Raw genomic sequence first — 20743 nt, 5'->3', positions numbered from 1 at the left:
ACAAATGTGTAAAACAGAAGCAGACTCACAGATACAGAGAACAAACTAGTGATTACCAGTGGGGAGAGAGAAGGAGGGGCAAGATAGGGGTCTGGGATAAGAGGCCCAAACTACTACGTGTAAAATAAGTAAGAAGCTACAGGATATTTTATCCAGCACAGGGAATACAGCCAATGTTTTATAACAACTTTAAATGCAGTACAGTCAACCAAAATGTTGAATCACTACATTGTACACCTGTATAAAGTAATATAAATCAACTATACCTCAATTTTTAAAAATTAAAAGTAAATAAAGTAACAATTAAAAAAAAAAAAGGATCTTGTTTTCTGTTTCTTCAGCCCCCGGCCCCATCTTCAGCTTCCTGAGAAAATCCAGAGACCAGAGCCCTGCGGTGGACAGACACAGAGCCAGTGAAGGCCTGTGGGTGTATACAACACAGCAGCGGTCATCTGAGCTGGAGTCCTTCAGATCTTCTGTAGGCTTTGTTCCCCAGGTCAAACAGCCAAAATAAAATACTGAGAATGAAAGAAAGCCATAACCATTTCTGAGCTCTGAGGAAAAAAAGTCAATTCTTGGCAACAAAGTCGCTTGTCTGTGGGAAAGAGAACAAAGTGCTGGCCGTGGGCGGGAAAAAATCTGGGGTCAGAGCCAAGGAGGTTTTTTTAATCAACCTTAATCTTTACCTTTTTTTTTTTTTTCTTTTTTTCTGGCGGGAGATAATTAGGTTTTTACTTATTTATTTGTTTTAATGGAGGTACTGGCGATTGAACCCAGGACCTCGTGCATGCTAAGCACGCTCTCTACCACTGAGCTCTACCTTCTCCCTAATCAACCTTAATTATTAATCGCAGCTTTGGACCCCTACCTTCTTCCAAAAGGATTAGATTATTGCTACCAAGAAAGAGAATAGTACATCCATGGTCAAGAGGGAAAAGCAGGTACAGTTTAGAAATCAGGAAGGCTAGATAATGACAAAGGAGGGCAGGCCTGGACCTCTGAATGTGGCCAGAGAAGAAAGAACTGAAGCCACTGGGCTATTTTCCACAGGAAAGAAAAAGCTGGGGGGACCCAGGGGACTCTCCAAGTCCAAGGTAGCCCAAGGTTCCCCAGCTCCCAGGCCGCCACCAACATGGGCCCGGATTCGGTCCCCAGTCAACACCCACCGTCCCCAGCAGCTCCACTCGGAGCAGGAGCTGTCCCTGAGGCATCCGGGCTACACCAGTGAGACTCAGAAGGCCAGGAGGGTCCAGCTTCGTTGGCCAAGGCTGAGAAGAAGCCTCATTTTCCCTCAGTCTGAGTGTGTGGGGCTGGAGCCTGCAGGACTTGTCTGAGCAGGGCTAACTGGGGAAAGAGACTCCGTTTCAGCTGATCCTCGTCAGCGGGACTTGTTGAGAAGCGTGTCTGCCTTGTTACCCAGCACGTCCAAAAGTCCCCTGTCCCACAGTAATTGCTACATGTGGAAATGTCCAATTAAAAATTGCCGTGGGCTCGGATGCTCATAAGCCTACCCCACGCAGGGGACAGGGCTGGGAGGGAAGGCATCCTGAAGCCACTGAATTCATCAAAAACCCATCATCTCCCGAGGAACACTGGGACCTGACAAGCGCACAGAGCACTTCCCAGTACAGAAGGGAACACCGTGTGCTCCAAATTATTTTCTTCTCTAAAACAGAGTTATTTGCCTAACTCCTATAAGCTTCCAGGTATTTTGTAAAAGAACCCTGAAATTGCTACCCATCAGATAAAGCACAAGCCAGGGGAAGAGCAAGTTCTTCTCAGGAAGGAAAAGAAACGACGACTCCTCGAAGAGCGAAGCCAGCAAGAACCGGAGGCCCTCCGTTCAGCCCCTCGGTCCTGGGAGCTGTCGGGCCTGGCCCCAAGGCACCAGCTGCTTTCACCTGAGAGAACAGGTCTACTTAGCTGACAGTGTAAATCTGACCATCAGGTGCTGCCAGCAATAATGAATCATGTTACCACTTAAAAATTCACCATGTCAGGCATGCTACATTATCTCATTTAATTCACAATCACCTCACAATTTTAATTCTCAATCCTAGCTGGCCCTCAGAATCACCTGCAGAGACTTACAAAAAATAAAAATTAAAAAAAAGACACTTAGGCCCCACCTCAGATCTACTGTCTTAGTTTCCAGGCTTGAAACCTGATCATAAGCATTTTTAGATTCCCCACTAGCTTGAGAAACTAGTGCTTAAAACCACCCTTGGCTGCTCGAGGGCCCCACCTCTCCCCTCAGTCTTGGGATGACGCCCTCACAGGTCAGAGAAGAATGTCAAGGTTGGGTGAACTATTAACAGCTACCCTGAGCTCACCTTTACTCAACCTGAGAACCAAGGTGACAGCCTGGTTAGGAGAGGCTACTGGTCACCCCACGCAGTCCTCAGGATCCAGCTCTGCCCGCAGGCCTGCCTGGCCAACAGCACGGGAGTGGGCGGCAACCTGCAGTCTGAGCCTCAGCCTCCCTCCCCATGCTCTAGTTCTGAACCAGGCGAACAGGATCAAGCAGATGCAGACAACCTTTAACAGGCGCCGTGGGTGTTAGGATTTGCAGGCACACACTACTGTATACAAAACAGATAAACAACAAGGTGCTACTGTACAGCACAGGGAACTGTATGCAATACCTTGTAGTGGCCTAGAATGAAAAAGAATATGAAAAGGAATATATACACGTATAACTGAATCACTACGCTGTTCACCAGAAATTAACACATTATAAACCGACTATAATTCAATAAAAATTTAAAAGATGAAAAATAAATTTTAGAAAACAGTTCCCTTGGGCTCTTTATCTTATGAATTAAGTCTGAGGGGCCCTCCCCACCCCCCAAACCTAACCACGTTAAGAATTGAGGCCTTTTCTCCTCCTCCATCACCCTATGAGTGGAAACCCAAGTTCCATTCATGTCTGGGGCCAAACAATGAGATTCCTCAGTTAGCACCCTGGAGTGGGTGAAGCTGGTTTAGGATCACAGACATAGGCCCCTCAACTTTCTACTGAACATCAAGAAGACATATTACCCCAAACCCAATTCCACTTGTCCACACCACAAATACTTGCCTCACACTTACATGCAAAACACTGTTAAATGATTGATGGAATAAAGTAAAACAACACGTCTATTCTCAAGGACTTCACAGCTAAATAGGGGTGCAGGGAAAGTTGTAATACAAAAATAGCTACCACCATGAGCAGAGTATAAATACCATAAGACCTACAACATGAGGCAAATTAAGGCAAGTTTCACATATTAGGGAAGATTTGATTTGGACATTGACAGCAGATGGATAAGATTTCACCAGGCACAGAGGTAGGAAGAGGACACTGTAGACACAGAGAGCAGTGGGGACGTCGGGCACAGACGTGGGGACTTCTTGGGTTTGGTCAAAGAATAGCTGGCAACCCAGTGAGACTGAAGAACAGCCAAGGAAGGAGGGCCAACATGTCACTGGGAATGGGTGACAAGTTAGACCACAAAGGCCTTGAACACCAGCCCAAGGGATCCGACCTTAGTTCGGTGTCAGCAGGCACCGCTTGAGGCTGAGAATCAGAGGAACGACAGGATCAGAGCTGGGCTCCAGAAATGGCAGGAGGGATGGACTGGAGCGAAGACACACTGGAGGTAAGCCAGGTCAGAGGCTCCTCACAGGCAGTGAAGAACCTGTCCCAGCATGGCAGCCATGAGGGCAGAGGTGGAGGAACTACGTGACATACTGTGTTAACTCTTCGATCCTGCTCTCAGATTTCTCCACGCAGAGATGGCCTCAGACAGGACAGGTGCCCAAAATACTTTCTTACACTGCCCGTGACTAGTGTCCGGGAGGTACAGCAGGTCCTATTACTCTCCCTAGTTACAGCTCCCCTCACTCCCACGCAGCTTCCTTGTGGGTTCACGATCATGAGCAAGAGGCCTCTGTTGCACAGAGCAGGCCACGCGCGACTCAGCCTTCTGAGGTCGCAGCTCAGTCAGAACACAGCTGTGCTTCCAGCTCCTCTCAGTTCTGAGTTGCAGGGATGCCCTAATTCCGTGGGCCTAGAGCTCAGGAGAGGGTGGACTAGAGGCTGCGTGGCTGTGCAAGGTGACGCCCAGGAGTGAGAATATGAGAAGAAGAGGGCCAAGGATAAAGCCCCGGGTGGTGAGGCCTGTATCTAGGCAACAAGACGACAAAGCAGAGAAGGAACAGTCAGAAGGCCAAGACTTTTGAGTGTGGTCCAAACCAAAAGAAGAGTTTCAAGGTAGGCTAGTTAACGCGAAATGATGCTGAGAGGTAAGGAGAATGAAAACAGAAAATGCCACTAAGTTTAGAAAACAGGAAGTTCGAGACAGATAAAAGACTAAGGAGCAAGTGATACTAGTAAGTAACAGAGGCAGTGAATACAGACACATCCGAAACACAGCAGTGAGGGAGCCGGGGCAGCCACTCGAGGGGGAAGCAGGGCGGGTGCATGGCTTTATTTTTAATGTTGGCACAGCAAGGGATGACGGAGAACACGGGAGAGGGGCGTGGCCTTGGCGAGTCGGAACACTTCTCCTGAGGCAGGAGAGAGAAGTGGGAAAAATGAGATGAATAGGACGATGAGGTCAACTCACCTCATTCCAATCACTCCTGCAAAGGAACTGAGACAAATCGGGAACTTTGAGAATATGAACCAAAATATCCACTGGGCTCAGACTGATAAGCCTGTGAAGCTGGCGAGGAGAGGCCTGTGGGTCCGCTGCTCCCTCCCTCCCTCGCAGACAGCGGCTGGGAGGAAGTGAGACCCAGCGTGCAGGGTCTTCCGACTCCTCAAGAGAACCAAGAAATCTAGATTTATGTGAAATGTCCCCATTTTTTTAAAGCTGGCAGCTATTTCAAAGTTTTAAGAAACTTCAGGTAAACTAAACAGGACTGGACCCTGGGGCTGGCAGGTGGCAGGGCCGTCCAAAGCCACAGCATTGCTTCCCTACGATGAGTCAACAGGTCGAGTCAAAATTTCACAGAAACTAACACGACGTTGTAAATCGGCTAGACTGCAGCTAAAAAAAAGAAGAAAAATTCTAAGAAACAACTTAGGTTAAATACAACTTTTTTCATTAGACAGAGAACTAGACCTCATGAGTTTACAACAGACCAACCAGCATGGGCTCCCGTGGCTTTTTCTCACCCTGACGCACATCAGGAGTAGAAGGAGGAAGTGGTGACTTTCACCCCAGGCTGGAGCACGACGCGCGTAAAACCAGAAGGCTGGGAGGCGAGAGTGCCTCTGGGTACACCTGCTGCCGGGGGATAGGTTCTTGCCTCCCGCGGGAAAGAATTCAAGAGCCAGGCGTAGCAAGGTGAGAGCAAGTTTACTTAGAGAGACGCCCCCACAGGCAGAGCGCGCGCCCGCGCTGCGCGGCTGTTAGGCTCTGTGGGCTCCGTAATTCCACACGCTCATGAGTAGGAGGGTTATTCCAAATACTTCGGGGAATGGGCAGGGATTTCCAGGAATCAGGCCCCCACCCACTTTTTGACCTTTTAAGGTTAGCCTAGAACCGGTCGTGGCACCTGTGGGAGCGCCACGAGGCTCCAGGTCTCCTGGAAGTCGCGTCTTCCGCCATCTTGGCTCTAACCCGTTGGTCCTGTCCTCAACTGCTGCGTCATTCCTTCAGCGGCCGTGCCCTGGCCCCGTTCCTCCTGTCTCACAATGAGCACAGAGCTCATTAGAATGTTAGACTGTGGGGCCAGTGTGACTTGCGGGGAAGAGAAGCCAGAGGCTAAGGTTGGAAAGATGGAGTGTTTCAGGGCCTGGCTTAGCAGGGTGAACGGTGAAGGGAGAAGGGACTGATGGAGCAGTTTCAAAAATAGAGGGGCTGGGGGGAGGGAAATAACTCAGTGGTAGAGCGCATGCTTAGTATGCCCGAGGTCCTGGGTTCAATCCCCAGTGCCTCCATTAAAAAAAAAAAAATCAATGGGTTGACACAGGAAAAGTCATCTTAAATGATGTTCAGAACAGAGTAGTTTCCTGTAACGAAAAGTCTAAAGCAGCCATACAGGTATGTGGCTGATGTGAAGGGAATATGGACTTTTAGTTCCGTCTTCCCTCAGCTTTCTAGTCTGGGTAAAGCACATTAGAAAGAACGGAGTTTTAAAGCCAAACCCAGTTTTTGATTCTGGTGTCACCACCTGGTAGCTGTGAGAACATGAGTGACTTCCTTAATTTCAAGCTGGAGATAAAAGTACACCGAAAATAGGAAACGCATGTGGACAAGGCACAGACTACCAGAGATGAAACATGTAAAATTTCTCAGCATAGTATCTGGAGCAGAAGAGCCCGCTCCGCACACACCGGAAGGCCTGCTGCAATGAGAAGCCGTGTCCTGTGAGACCATTTGAGCCGGGCTCCTGGTTTCCCTTGTGAAGCAGCCAGGAGACTGACTGACGGACGAGGGACAGGCAGGCGTCTTGATCATCAGTTCAGGGATTCTCCACCTCCTCACTCTGGACCACCTCTGCAAAGTTTGTTTCAGTTGCTGAAAAGTCAGGACTGAAGATTCTGTTCCCCATGAAATCAAGCTCGAATAACGAACTCAGATTTCCCTGAATCCAGAAGTATCACGTAGTCTGAAAGCTAGGGAATTACAAAAGTAGAATCCAATGCCACATATCCAGGAGGTAGAGGATTCCCGGGAGCTTCTATAGAACTAAGCTGGCCAGAGAGTCCCAACACATGGAGAGACCAGCTCTGACAGACGTGAGTACAAGGTACACCAGTCAAGAGACCCGAGGGACAGACGAGGGTGGAGAAGACGGAGTGAGGGAAGCACCACCTGAGACACATGTCTGTATGCATAGATCCCGGTCACCAGGGAGGAACCAGTGAACAGGTTCTCTCACCAGGGAAGACAACGTCACTGGATTTCCAAAAGATCAGAGGAAGGATGTGGGATACAAAACATTCTGCTTGGTGGGGAAAATCAGAAGGGGTTGGTCACCAGTGACAGCCAGCTGCAGTGACTACCGTAAGGGAAGAAAGAACCCCAGCACTGTCTTCTTTGCCTATCTCCTCAAATCTAGGATGCCGTAGGATCACGGTATAAATCCAGTAACCCACAACCGTTAGTCACGAGTACTCTGGACCCACCACCATCTTACCTAATAGTGAGGAATCAATGATGCAGTGAGCATCGGACTACAAAGAAAACATAGCCTCTCCTCACAAGGCACTTATGCAACCAACACCCGAGCCATGAAAAACTAAAAGCAAAAACTTAGCAAGACAATGTTTAACAATATTTAACCCTAGGGACTGCCACAGGAGAAGGATATTTGATTGTACAACCTGGGATGTAACCACAGGGTAAATTGTTTCTGTTTCATCCAGGCACGAGGGGAAGAGCACGCAGGAGCTGTCGGGTAACGTTCAACCTGAATGTTACTCGCTTTGCACTGAACTCCATGCTGGTCTAGAAAACACCTTGAACTTCAGCGAGGAGAAAGCAACACTCCCCAGAAGCCCGGCCAGGCGCCTCGGCACATCAAGCCCCGCAAGGAACGCAGCTTCTCCAGCAGACACACACCTGCTCACTGAGTAACACAAAGACATCACTAGGCTTTTGTTGGAAAAATACAGTTGCTAGAGGCGGGATGTTGCTGGGCCAGTGGATGCCCTTCAAAGTCCGACAACCCCCACTGGGCTCTCAGATGTCTGACATTCTTTGCTGGGCGTGTTTCCCCTAACAAACTAATAGCCCCGGGGAATGCTCACCTTATCAGAGCCATAAACCCCACCGCACCTCACCCTAAACCTTTCACCTCACCCACAACCAATCAGACTTGCCCACAAGCCGATCAGGCACCCTGCGACCCGACCTTATAAAACCCCCAGTGACAGGCCCTCAGGGCTCACGCAGACCTCTCTCGTCTGTGTGGCCCACTGTGGGCTATGGCAGTGTTCCCTAATAAACTCCTTTCTACTCCCATACTTCATCTCTGGTAAATTCCTTTAGCAACCCACATGCCACTGGCTCACGGACCGGCCGCCCCCTCGTGGCCCACAACAGATGTTAAGTCGGCAGCTATAGGCGGAGTTCCCCGCAGCCGTCAGCCCCGACCGTGGGCTTCCTGCCTGCGCCTCAGAGCCTGGGCACGCGCTGTTTCTTCCAACATCATAAAAGAAACCCTCCTGTATCTCAGCTGCTATGGGCAGGTGTCTTGAACAAGGAGGAGATAAACGCAATTCACTTTCATTCTTCTTCAAAAATACACTACCTTCAAAAATGTAGAGCAGATCCTGTATTTTTGCTGCAGATAATATTTAAGCCACGTGGATTTCTCCTTCGAAAAGCAAGAGGTTTGGAAATTCAAACGCTCAAGTATATTTGTTTTAAATTAGTATCAAAAATAGAAAAAGTAAATAGGGCCCAAAAATATGTTTTTACTAACTGTATTTCCCCCTGTGACGGTTACTGTTTGGTCTTAGCCAGCAGCCGATGTCAGGTGTGGGAAATTAATGACATGTGTTCCAATGGAATAGAGAGATCACAGGCCCAGTGGGTAGTTCTTATTTCTCATTTATGATAGAGTGGCATCTGCTTACCTCGCAGTTCGTGTGGACTGCTGGTACTAAATGCCGCTCCCCCTGACCATCCATCATGATGACACTTTGTCCCCTGTGGCAGGACTCCTGGTTGGAGCTCAAGGCCTTCCCCACTTTCCTTGCTTACCTAAGGGTTCTGCAGGCTGGGAGAGAGACGGAGTCGACATCGCGTGGAATCAGACATGCCCTCCGAGGAAGGTCACCCTTGTGCTGCTGACAGAGCCAAACCATCCCGCGAGGGATTGGGGGGGGGGGGCAGAGCAAGAGTGTCTCCTGAAACTGACGCCTCATTTTACAAGACCCTGTGAACTTGCATTTCTACTCCCTCACTTTTTCCCGTGTCCCAGAGTCCTCCAGCCCCCAGTCTTCCGCAGTCACTGCCTCAAGACAAACTTCCTCATCTTGCTCTCACCATGTGAGTCTCTAAAAATAACTTCAAGAAGTCATTCAAGAAACTGAAGTCCAGACTCCTTGCTCAGTCTTTGCGGCTCAACACAATCCCCTCATTCCCCTCTGGCTCCCAGCAGGCATGAAACCAGCCTATGTGTGGTCACCCCCACCCAGCCTGCCCTTCGCTCACGCCACATGCTCGGCCGGAAACACCCTCCTTTGGTAACTTATTCATAGAAGGGCCTAAGCAAACACTTTTTCCAAGTGAATAAATCCAAGACCTACCCATGTTCAAGGCTCAGCTCAGATGTTAGGTTACACACCAACCCTTTCCAAGTCAGCGCCGTCTGAAGGAATCACTCCATCCTCTAAATGTCAAGGATCATTTATATAATCAATAACTCATAAATCAGTCCCTCCTGTGAGGCAGATACCGAGGCTCAACCCAGATTAGACATTGTTCTGCCCTCATAGAGCCCAGGGCACAGTGAAGAATGTTTCAGACACAACTACCCAATACAGGAGCTAGAATCTTGAAAAGAAAATCTTTGCTACTGTTATCATAGGTATTGAGCCTAGGCACCCTTTATGAGTTCTCATGGAATCCCAACGGCCCATCTTCAAAGGAAGAAAAAGGCTCTAAAAATTTAAGGGGATGCTGAAAGTTTCTGAAAGCCCAGAAGCAGGCATATGTTGACAGTAAGAAGCAGGTCTGGTTAGACCGAAGCACCTTGGACTCCGTTCTGCAGAGGAGCTGCAGGGTTTACAGAGCCTCAGGAGCTGGTAGCCCTCTCAGACCAGGGTGAACCTCCCAGAGACGCCATTGAGTAGACTAGGGGCTGTCTTTTTTGTTTTTAATCTTTTTGGGGGGCAGGGGAGGTAATTAGGTTTACTTATTTATTTATTTTTAGAGGAGGGACTGGGGATTGAACCCAGGACCTCGTGCATGCTAAGCACCCGCTCTACCACTTGAGCTATACCCTCCCCCATAGGGGCTATCCTTTGTGTTTATCACGACCCCTTGCCACTGCCTGGGCGCCTTCCCTCCCTTGGCTCATGCCCATCAGCAAGCTGCCTGAAGATCATCAGAACAGGAGTGCTGAGCGTGCACTAGGCTCTCTGGGCATCGTCCCATGGACTCCTCGTAACATCGGGAATCAGGTTCCACGATGCCCATTCGACTGATGAGGAAATCGAGATTTAGTGAGTTAGTGCTCTGGGTTTCAGGCTTTTCATTCTCAATCATTTAGCCGTGATACCCACCAGGCAGAGAGATGAACGAGATCTGGGGAGACCCTCATGAAGGTCCGAGAAAGAGAGCTGCTGAGATCTTCAGGAAAATACTCGAGCTCTAACTTGCTACTCTCATCAAATTCCCATGCAACAAATGAGAAAATCGTTTAATCAAGGTGTGACCATAGATGCCCACTCCCCCTCCATCAGACTCAGGACCTCAGGGGCCTGAGAGAGTATCAGAGTCCTTCAGCCTTCTCTCTGGCAAGAGCAGCTTATCCAAACATCCTGGTTCTATTCTTGTAGCCCCTTCCCTGCGACAGCAGCTTCCACTCATCAGAATATCTAAGCAACCCCTCTATGCCAGGGGCCCTTCTAAGAGCCGGGATCACAGGAGGTAACACAAAGGACAAGACCCCTGCTCTCTTGGAGCCTGTAACACCTGGCAAAGATGACAAAAAGTAAACAAGATGATTGCTGATGACAAAGGCTACAAACGATGCGATATGGTGTTGAGGAGGGAGGAGGAGGCTGAGTTTCAAAGCCATTCCTGGGGAGCTCATTTCTGAATTCAGACCCAGATGAGAAGAAGGGTCCAGACTTCAAAGCTCCAGGATCTATAATACCTGGTGGGCTGAAAAGGACCTTAGCGATCATCTCATCCCAACTCTTTATTTATATGTGACTAAACAGAGGCTCAATGAGATTAAAAGACAAGACAAGATCTCCCTGCTGACCAAAGGCTGTTCCTTCCCACTGTTCCCCAAAGTCTTTGGATCCACACATTTGCAATGTAAGCACATTTGTGTTTATGCTCAAACACATTTATAATTTCATTTTCAATTCAGCCTTGGGGAAAAGACGAGAGGCTTGATAGACAATGGAATTGAAGCTGCATGTGACGAAGTGACTTGTCTAATGGTCCGTCACTAACAACTCAGTCAAAACCCAGGTTGTTGTAATCCGCTGCATGGTCTTTCCCCGGGAGGGGAAGAGCAGTCGCGCCAGGGGCCTATGAACATAGGGCATCATTACCAGCAACTTCATGGTTTATGGTGCAAAGAATAAATAAGAGTCAAAGATAAGAACAATTTACTCTGTCATAACACACAAACTCAAAGTCCCTGAGTTATTTGCTGCAGGAAAGAACATGTGACTCCAGATGACTAGACAACCGTGTCCTGAGACAAAGAGCCCCTATGACTTTTGGATATGGGACTGAGAGCTCGTGGGTGCAACGCTGCAGGGACTGTAGCAGGAATGTATGCTTACAAAGCCAGCCCAGACCGGGAGTCTCCTTAAGCTGGGAAGCTGACCTCAGATGACAGTCACATTTAAGTCCCTTGACCCCTCCTCTGTGTAGGAAATAAGCTACTAGTGGCTCCCAAAACTACCTGCACCCAAGAATCACCTGGGCGGGGGAGGGGGGAAGATGTCAAAAGAAAAAAAAAAAAGAAAGGATTTTTCAGGACCTCACAAGAGCCAAAGAACCTGACACTCCAAAGGGTAGAAACTGGGGATCTGGGTTTTAAAATTCAGCCAGCCTAAAAATCCACTGTTTTTCCTCAATTCTTAGTGCTACAACGTGATGAAAAGAGGAGAGACCCCTGTCTTTATTATCCAGTGAGACAGTATCTCCTTTAAGGGCTGTTTCCATAAGAAAATCCCTAATTCCAAAGCCTGTGTATAGTGGGAAGTCCCTGCAAGTAGCCCCCCAGTGACCCGGGAGGTCTGTTGTCACACTCCCTGTGACTGCACATCAACACCCCCCCCCCCCGTGCAATCCTGGGAAAGCTTTTTCTGAGAATCAGTTTATCAATTCCTTCCTGAAGCAGACCCTAACCCGCAAGGGTCGGGGCATCTCAAGCAGAGGGAAACTCAGAGGGCAGCAATCCTTCAGGCCTCGACCCCACCACCACCAAAGGGGCCTGGCTCCCTACCCACGAGCCTCTCTTCTGACCTGGACAGCCACTACTGCTTAGAAAAGGAAAAAGAAAAACGAAGGTGGTTCGGGCCCAGGTGGCCAGTGCCCTCAGTTAGGGGGACACAGTCAGTTCCTACCTGGATCCCGGAGGAAGACGAGCTGCGGGGTTCACTGGGGAATTCGCTCTGCTGTTGAGTCTAGTCTTGGAACTCACTGGACTTTGAACAAAGGTTGATTTAAAAGCTGATGTATTTAACAGGGACTGTGGTCTGAGTTCAAGTGACCTCTGTCCTGCTTCCTGCTAGCTGAGCGGACCTGAAAAACCCTCAGTGAACCCGACACTCTGGCCCACCTGCCTAACGATGCAGGGGGCCGCCCATGGCCGGCCCCTCCCGGAGAAGAGGAGGGGAGAGAAGCAGGGAGGACAGGCGCCTTCCTCCGCAGATGCCTGGGTCACACCCAGCCAAAGCCCACTGCCTGAGGGTCCTCCCGGGCCCCCAGGCCAAGGGCCTGGCGGAGGACCATCACCTGAGCATCTTCCCGCCCTGAGGTCTTCCTGCGGAGCGGTAACCGGTGCTGCCCAGCCAGGAAGCCCCATGCAATGGAGCGAAGTCCCTCAAGGCCCACCCTTCCCCTCCCGCTGTGAGCTCGAGCTCTTACCTGCGGGCTCCCCAGACGCTGAGCCGCTGACGCCCCAGCCCTTCCTCTTGTCTTACACCCTCTGCCCCTCCTCCTCTCCCACCCGAGGGGGCTCTGTGTCTGTCCTCCCACCTCTGGACAGTTGCCTTCCCTCCCCAAGCTCACAGCCTCTCGGGCCAGCCCAGCCGCGTGGGTGGCAGGCGCGTCCCCCCCGCTGCCGGGCCCCCAGCCCCGGGGCAGGAGCAGCGCCCACGCAGGCGGAGAGCGCTGGGCTCCCCGCTGGCCTGGCTGCTGGGCCCACACGGCGAATCGGGGCACGAGGCTGCTCCGGCAGGGAGGACGCAGCCGCCTCGCCCTCCTCCACCCACGCTCGGAGGGCTTCCTGTCTTCCCCGGGAAGGCTCTGCCCAAGTCCGAGGGTAGACGGTGGAAAATGACAAACATCTGAGCCGCTGACCCCAATCCGGGAGTCTCCGCCTCGAGCCCAGGCCCCCGGGCCTCCGGCGGAGCTTCCGCAGGGGAAGGGTGGGTGGGAGGATCTGGAATGAAGATCAGAACGCTGCGGTTCACATTCTGACTTCGCCACGTCCCAAGTGCTGGGTCTAGAGTAATTGATTTTTAACTCTGCTTCTCACTCACCTTCACATCTGTAAATAGTTGTTATGTTGTTTTTCGAAAGCGTTTTATGTTGAAACAAAATATCTCTCGCTTCTGCCCCTAAGCAGAAGCCCCCTATGAGCTACGCTGTCTCCCGTTTCTTCTGCACAGCAGCTCCTCAAATGTCTGAGCGCCGTGTCCCCTGCAGACCTTCCTTCCTCGGTGAGTCAGTGGAGGCCCCTCATTCCTTGAGGTGACCGGCCTATGCCAGGACTTCAAGACTTCTCACCCTGGGTCCCAGCCAATTTGCCAATGTCCCTCTTAAAATCAGAGGCCTAAAAGGGAAACTTTTAAGGTGAAGGATTTGTTCTGTATCTTGAGTTTGGAGTGGCTGTGCAGTTGTCTGTGACTACCAGATTTCATCAAACCCTACACTTAAAACACATGAGTTATATTGCACTTAAGTAATTCCTTCAGTTTTTAATTAAGGAGCCTAAGTCAGTAAAATTTATTCTTGAATCTGTAAAATAAAAAAGTTGGATGACCAAAAAAGAAGTCAGACTTCGCAGTGAAGCTTACACTTAGTCCCCAGTTAAGGCTCTCAGACTCGCCCTGCATCCCATCCCAGATGGAATAAATAGCCACAAGCTTTCAAACCCGCCACAGAAGAGGCCTCAAAATGCAGAGATGGTGTGGGTTGAAAATTAAATAGAAATGAGCAATCGTTTGTTTGTTTGTTTTAATGCAAAACTCTTTCCCACTGTCATGTTGAACTGAATGAGAATTGCCCTCCCTAAAATTTGAATTTTAAAAAATCTCATGCCTGTAAGTGGATCTGATCTGGCTCGTGCAAAGCAGAGTGAGTCTTTTCACTGATCACTTACAGACATTAAAGAGAGGGGGGAATAACATTATCTGTCGTGTATCTACTGCTCTGTTAAGCCTCAGCACGATCTTCTGAGACAGTACCCCCATTTTACAGATAAGAAGGCTTAAGTTCAGCTGGTTAATTATCCTGCCCGAGATCTCCTGGCCCAGAAGGACTAAGGAGCCTGTCAGTCTCCTTAGGTAGAATTGTTTGGCCTCTGCAGTGAGACCTCCCACTCTCCGGGGAAGGAATGTACGCTCCTTCCCTGCAGGTGCTCAGCAGAGGCTGATGGTGATCTGTGTCATGTTACAGAAAGATGTCCTGCATTGTCAGGAGATTGGAGTAGGCGATTTCTTGGGTCACTTCCAACCCTAAGGCTCTGTGAGCCTACATGCTGTGGGTCTGGCCCACAGGATGTGTGGTAGAAGTCCGGGTGCCTCTGCAGAGGGCATGGAGATAAGGTATGAGCATGGGATTTGGGATCAAACAGACACTGAATTGAATCCTGAATCTGCTATGAAGAGTTTTTTATATTTTTCATCGTGAGCTCAATTTGGGCTTTGTCTGGAGAACCCTTGGCAGCCTGGGTGGAGGGGTTCCTTTTGTGTTCGTCAGGCAGTGCCTCTCCATACCCCTAGAATAATGTGGAAAGGCACCAAAAACCTAGGGCCAATTTATGTTCCTTACTTGCCTTAGTGTTTTGAGGTTCTGCAAGTACTTAATGTCAGTTAGCACAAAAGTGCCTCCTAAAGGCAGATCTGTGGCTGAGAATTCGCAGGAGAGGGTTCTTTCTCCCCGGAGTCCAGGCCAAGGTAAGTGATTCCCTTGTTATTCCTGATCCATTTCTCCCCGCTTTGTTTTTTTCAATAAACGCATCTCCTTTTATCATGCTTACCTATTCTGTTTATTAATTATTTTGTCCCTTCCCCACCAGAATACAAATTCTCCAGAGGCAGGGATCTATATTTGTGTTGTCGCTGTACCCCAAGTGCCTGGAACACAAGCCCAGCATTTATAGCAGCAGGCTTTCCAAAATGTCATTGAATGTGTGAGCGAATAAATGACTCTCCTTTTGCCAACAAGACCGGATCTGACCCCAAACCTTTCCCTGAGAGTGTAGCCTCCTGAGGGTCGGGCTCTAAGCCCTGTCTCAGTTCCTGGGCCTTCTCTCCTGTCCCAAAGTGACCCTGGGAAAACAAACTGCTTGATAACTGGTTTTCAGCTTTCTCTTCACTTAGAGAAGATCTTTCTCTGGACCTTAGTGATTTCTTTCCTTTCTTCCAAGTTCAACAACCTATTTCAAAAAAAAAGTTTGCTCTAGTTTCCCCAGTGTTTCTGTGAGCTTTGAAGAGAAAGTGTTTTCAGATGATCTAGTTGCCATGTTCCCAGAAATGTTTCTACCACTTAGCAGTTCCTCTGCTTCTCAAAACTCCAGCTTTTTCTTCTGTGAAACAGAATACTAACAACCTCAGAGGATTTCTTGGAGACTTCAGAAGACATTTGTAGATCACCCAGAACCTGGTAAATGCTCAGTACATAACAACATTATTGTTTTTGCAAGACTATACCCTCTTAACTTATGGGCACACATTGTACAAACCAGCTCATGGAAACAAACGGGCTGGGGCAAATGGTGGGCAGCTCAGGGACTCAGGGGGTTGGTGGGTGTTATGGATGGCATTCTTTCCCGCACACGACACGGCAATTTATTGTAAGTGGTCAGGAACAGAAAACTAGAAAGACGTCCCAGTGCTTCCCAGTATTTCCCCACCTGTCATACAGAGAAACTGACAATAGTTGTCTAGTTCACTGGGGTAAACAGACGAGGCTTTTCACAGCTGGAGTGACCTGCCTAGGGCCAGCTGCCCCAAGCTCAGCCCAGACTCCCCCCAAACTGAGGGGACCAGTATTTTGCATACCGGTAGAAAACCATAAAACATCCTTGAGAGCAACTAAAGAAAACATAAGTAGATGAAGATTTTACCATATCCATGGATTGAAACTTCAGAACTGTTAAGACGTCAATACTCTCCAAGTTGATCTACAGATTAATGTATTTCCAATCAAACTTCCCATGGGGATTGTTTGGTTATATGTTTGTTTGGGGGTGAAACTTGATGAGCTAGCAATATTTATACAATGGAATACTACTCAGCCATAAAAAGAATTAAACAATGCCATTTGCAGCAACATGGATGGACCTGGAGATTGTTATTCTTTTTTTTTTAAATTGAGTTATAGTCAGTTTACAATGTTGTGTCAGTTTCCAGAGTAGAGCACAATTTTCCAGTTATACATGAACATATATATATTCATTGCCACATTCTTTTTCACTGTGAGCTACCACAAGATCTTACACATTATTTCCCTGTGCTATACAGTATAATTTTGTTTATCTATTCTACATATGCCTGTCAGTATCTACAAATTTTGAACTCCCAGTCTGTCCCTTCCCACTCCCCTCCCCTGGAGATTGTTATTCTAAGTGAAGTAAGCCAGAAAGAGAAAGAAAAATACCATATGATATCACTTATATGTGGAATCTAAAAAAAAGACAAATGAACTTATTTACAAAACAGAAACAGACTCACAGACATAGAAAACAAACTTATGGTTACCAGAGGGGGGAAGGGGTGGGAAGGGATAAATTGGATGTTTGAGATTTGCAGATACTAACTAATATATATAAAATAGATAAGCAACAAGTTTATACTGTATAGCACAGGGAACTATGTTCAACATCTTTTAGTAACTTACAGTGAAAAAGAATATGAAAATGAATATATGTATGTTCATGTATGACTGAAGCCTTATACTGTACACCAGAAATTGACACAACATTGTAAATTGACTATACTTCAATTTAAAAAAAACTTATCATCAAAGTTGGTATAGAGGGAACATATCTTAACATAATAATTCTTTTGCTTTGGAAGACAGATAGCTATATGTAAGAGAATGATACTAGAACAGTCTCTAACACCATATAAAAAAATAAACTCAAAATGGATTAAAGACCTAAATGAAAGACCTGAAACCATAAAAATCCTAGAAGATAACACAGGTAGAACACTATCTGACATAAATTATAGCAATATTTTTTTTTTGGATCTGTCTCCTAAAGCAAAAGAAACAAAAGCAAAAATAAACAAATGGGACCTAATTAAACTTAAAAGTTTTGCACAGTAAAGGAAAATGAAATGAAAAGACAAACTACTGAATGGGAGAAAATATTTGGAAATGATGACTGATCAATGTCCACAATAAATAAATAGCTTATACAATTCAATATCAAAATCAGCAACCTGATTAAAAAATGAGCAGAAGACCTGAACAGACATTTTTCCGAAGAAGATATATAGATGGCCAACAGGCACGTGAAAGAATGCTCCACATCACTAATCATCAGAGAATTGCAAGTCAAAACCACAATGAGATCTCACATCACATCTGTCAAAACGACCAACAACAAAAAGTCTACAAATAATGAATATCGATGAGCATGTGGAGAAAAGAGGCCCCTAGTGCACTGTTGGTGGGAACGTAAATTGGTGCAGCCACTACGAAAAACAGTACAGAGTTTCCTCCAAAAAACTAGAAATAGAACTGCCATACGATACAGCAATTCCACTACTAGGCATACATCTGAAGAATATAAAAACATTAATTTGAAAAGATACGTGCATCCCAATGTTCATAGCAGCCTTACCTGCAATAGACAAGATATGGAAGCAACCTAAGGGTCCATCCACAGATGAATGGAAAAAGACGTAGTATATACAATGGAAAATTACTCAGCCATGGAAAGGAGTGAAATACACCCATTTGCAACGATATGGATGACCTAGAGAGTATTACGCTTAGTGAAATAAGTCACACAGAGAAAGACAAATTCTGTGTAGTATCACTTATATGTAGAATCTAAGAATTAAAACAAATGAATGTATAAAACAGAAACAGATTCACAGATACAGAGAACAAACCAGTGGTTACCAGTGGGGAGAGGGGAGGGCGAGGGGCAACATAGGGGTCTGGGGTTAAGAGGTACAAACCACTATGTAGAAAATAAGTAAGCAACAAAGATACATTTTACAGCACAGGGAAATATGGCCATTATTTTATAATAATTTTAAATGGAGTATAATCTATAAAAATATTGAATCACTGTTATACACCTAAAACTAATACAATATTATAAATCAATAAAAGAAATTCAAAGTCTAATGTCCTTCCGACTACACCAGTCTGCCTGGCTTAGTACAAAATTCCAGCCTCCCCCCTTCACATTTGAGGCCTATTCTTATATGCCTAAATTTTTACTCCAGCTTCAGATCTGATAATGGTAGCATTGCCTTGTCTTTTTAGTAGCTCATTAACTTACTCAGAGCCTTGCATTTTAAGCTCCAGTGGTTTTCTGTCCCTGACCTGAGTCAATGTTTATGACAATCTCCCCTTTTATTCCCTATGTTACCCTGGCCTCATCCAACACCTGAAGAAGCAGTCTGTGTAGTCTGCATACCTTTGGAGGAATTTATTAGGCCAGGGTCCAGGTGCAGCCCTGAGATAAACGTGCCACAGCAGTACGAGGCAACGGGCAGGAGGAAGAGCAGAGCCAAGCTCCTTGGCTGCTTCCCACATTGTGGCCCCACACGACTGCTGATCTAAACTTTCTGGTTTTTTCAGGAGGCAGGTAGCAGGTCAGGGCAGGCCTGAGCACTCCTGGAGAGCTGTGACTTACTAACACTTGCAAGCTGGCTGCAAGGATGCTTTAGTAGTCATTCGCTCCCTCTTCCTTTTCCCCACCGAGGGGTCAGAACACACAGTATTTTTCCATTGAAAGAAAAGCTGAGGTGCAGAGCAAAAACAGGCCATGTCAAGGGTTCCTGAATGTACCGAAGTCTGGGCACTCTTGGTGCAGGGATTAGGGTCTCTACTTGCCTCTTCTGAAAGACACAGAAATGGAGGATTGATGGTCCTTCAGAAATGTGGACCTTGTCTTAAAGAGTCAACTTCTCAGGGGCCCCAAAGGGACAAGCTTGGAGACAGGAGAACAGCAAGGGAAGTGCCAGGATCTCAAGGCCGCAGACTCAACCTGACTCCAGCCTCCCACAGAGGCTGGGGACCATCTCATCCAGGGGTGAAGGGTCACTGAGAGGGAATCAAGAGTGGGAACGGCCTAGGGAGCCCGGGTCTGTGGCAGGACACAAACGGCACCCCCACCTCAGAGTGTCGCCTCCCTCGGGGCAGACTGATCCGCCCGGACGCTCTAGTTCACAGAAGAACCGAGTCCACATGCACCCTGATGTTCCCCATTGCTTAGATTCCAACATGCCAGGAAAACCCCACAATGTTTGCCTTCATTCTCCACTAAAGAAAGTACGTCTTCTTCTCAGAAGGCCACGTCAGCTGAAGGATAACCCCATCGGGTCTGCCTTACGGCGAGGACGGCGTCTGTGCCCAGCCAGCTCCGCGAGCGCCTGCAGCCGCCCCAGCGGCGGAGTCTTTGCTCAACTCTGTCTTTTCCTTTCCCCTGGATCAGACAGGAAATATTCCGGGGAACAAAATGTTAAGTCCCGGATTCAAAGACTTAGGTAGTAGGAAGGCCTGGGGTTCCTAGTGGCTGTGGGAAGAAGTTCGGGTGTCACAAAATGTGGGAGGCTGGTTTGCTCAACTGCTTCAGCCGAAGACAGAGCTTGGCAGGAGCCTCAGAGGGGTGCTCAGGGCTGGAGCCCCAGGCCTGCAGCTTGTGGGGCGGCTCTTGAGGAGATCAGCCCGGGAGGACACGGACCTGCAGCCACAGAGCCACGTGCTGTGTGACTTTGGCCTCCGAGAGGCAGTGAGCTGCAGAGTGGAGTCGCCTTCCTGTTTGTTCACACATCACAGTGTGCCTCTGAGGTGGTGGTGAGGGGACACCCCAGCCCAGAGGGCAGACAGAGCTGTGACTGTAGCCATTCCCGCCACCAGGCTGTTGTGTCCCAGAGAAACTCAGGTTATCCCCGTGTGAATCGGTGTGGAGCAGAGGGCAGAGCTCGGGCCGCTGAGCCAGGACTTCTGCAGGAGGGAGGCCCGGCTGCGGGGCAACCTGGTGTCCTCAGTGACCAGGGAGAGATAAGACAGACTCTCCAGGACACCACGGTGACTTGGGCAGATTTTTCTCTGCCTTCTTTTCAAAAAGACAGAACTTGAGGCCAATTTTCCCTGTAAGCCACCTATTCCAAACTGGAAATTAGAATTGACACTGAGAGGGGCCTGTTTCCCGGGGCCTCTGCCCAGTCACCCTGATACCCACACCCTGGCCCCACAATAAAACAGTCCTCATATGACTCCCCCCTCATATGATATTACCAAGAACTCTGGGCAAGAAGCCAGCGGGGACAGTGGCTGAAATGCCTACACAGCTTTGCTCTAAGTGCCCTCTGGCCCTGAGGTTTGGCTTCCTTCCAGAAACTGTTGGCCGTTCCAGAGGGGTCAGTTCACCCTTCCCCAGGGAGTACACTGAGTCTCCTACCAGG

The 20743-nt window shown here is 48.2% G+C and overlaps 1 protein-coding gene and 1 long non-coding RNA gene across 10 annotated transcripts in view; one reads left to right on the top strand and one right to left on the bottom strand.

Moving 5' to 3' along the window:
* PDZK1 (PDZ domain containing 1) overlaps positions 1 to 18768 on the bottom strand; it is a 35652-nt gene extending 16884 nt beyond the window's left edge. Inside the window, exon 1 of one of the 9 annotated variants that reach the window (XM_032464435.1) lies at positions 18751 to 18768. Coding sequence is in view for 1 of the 9 variants with exons in the window: in XM_006172749.3 (XP_006172811.2) it covers positions 8709 to 8748 (40 nt within the window). In the remaining 8 variants the exon portion in view is untranslated. Of the gene's footprint in view, positions 1 to 1166; positions 1185 to 4613; positions 4631 to 8708; positions 8943 to 8993; positions 9012 to 12265; positions 12357 to 12788; positions 13062 to 18750 lie in introns of those variants that run through there. The other 8 variants (XM_032464433.1, XM_032464432.1, XM_014551631.2 and 5 more) reach the window with 8 other exon arrangements.
* Positions 107 to 18428, top strand: LOC116658765. Its single transcript, XR_004314067.1, has 3 exons — positions 107 to 128; positions 16926 to 16936; positions 18302 to 18428. It is a non-coding gene; the product is annotated as an uncharacterized LOC116658765 (long non-coding RNA).
* Positions 18769 to 20743: the final 1975 nt, after the last annotated feature.

Source organism: Camelus ferus, chromosome 21 (genome assembly GCF_009834535.1).
Source record: "Camelus ferus isolate YT-003-E chromosome 21, BCGSAC_Cfer_1.0, whole genome shotgun sequence".
NCBI classification, from domain to species: domain Eukaryota; kingdom Metazoa; phylum Chordata; class Mammalia; order Artiodactyla; family Camelidae; genus Camelus; species Camelus ferus.
The sequence above is the reverse complement of the archived record's forward strand: the minus strand, read 5'-3'. Positions and strand labels throughout refer to the sequence as shown.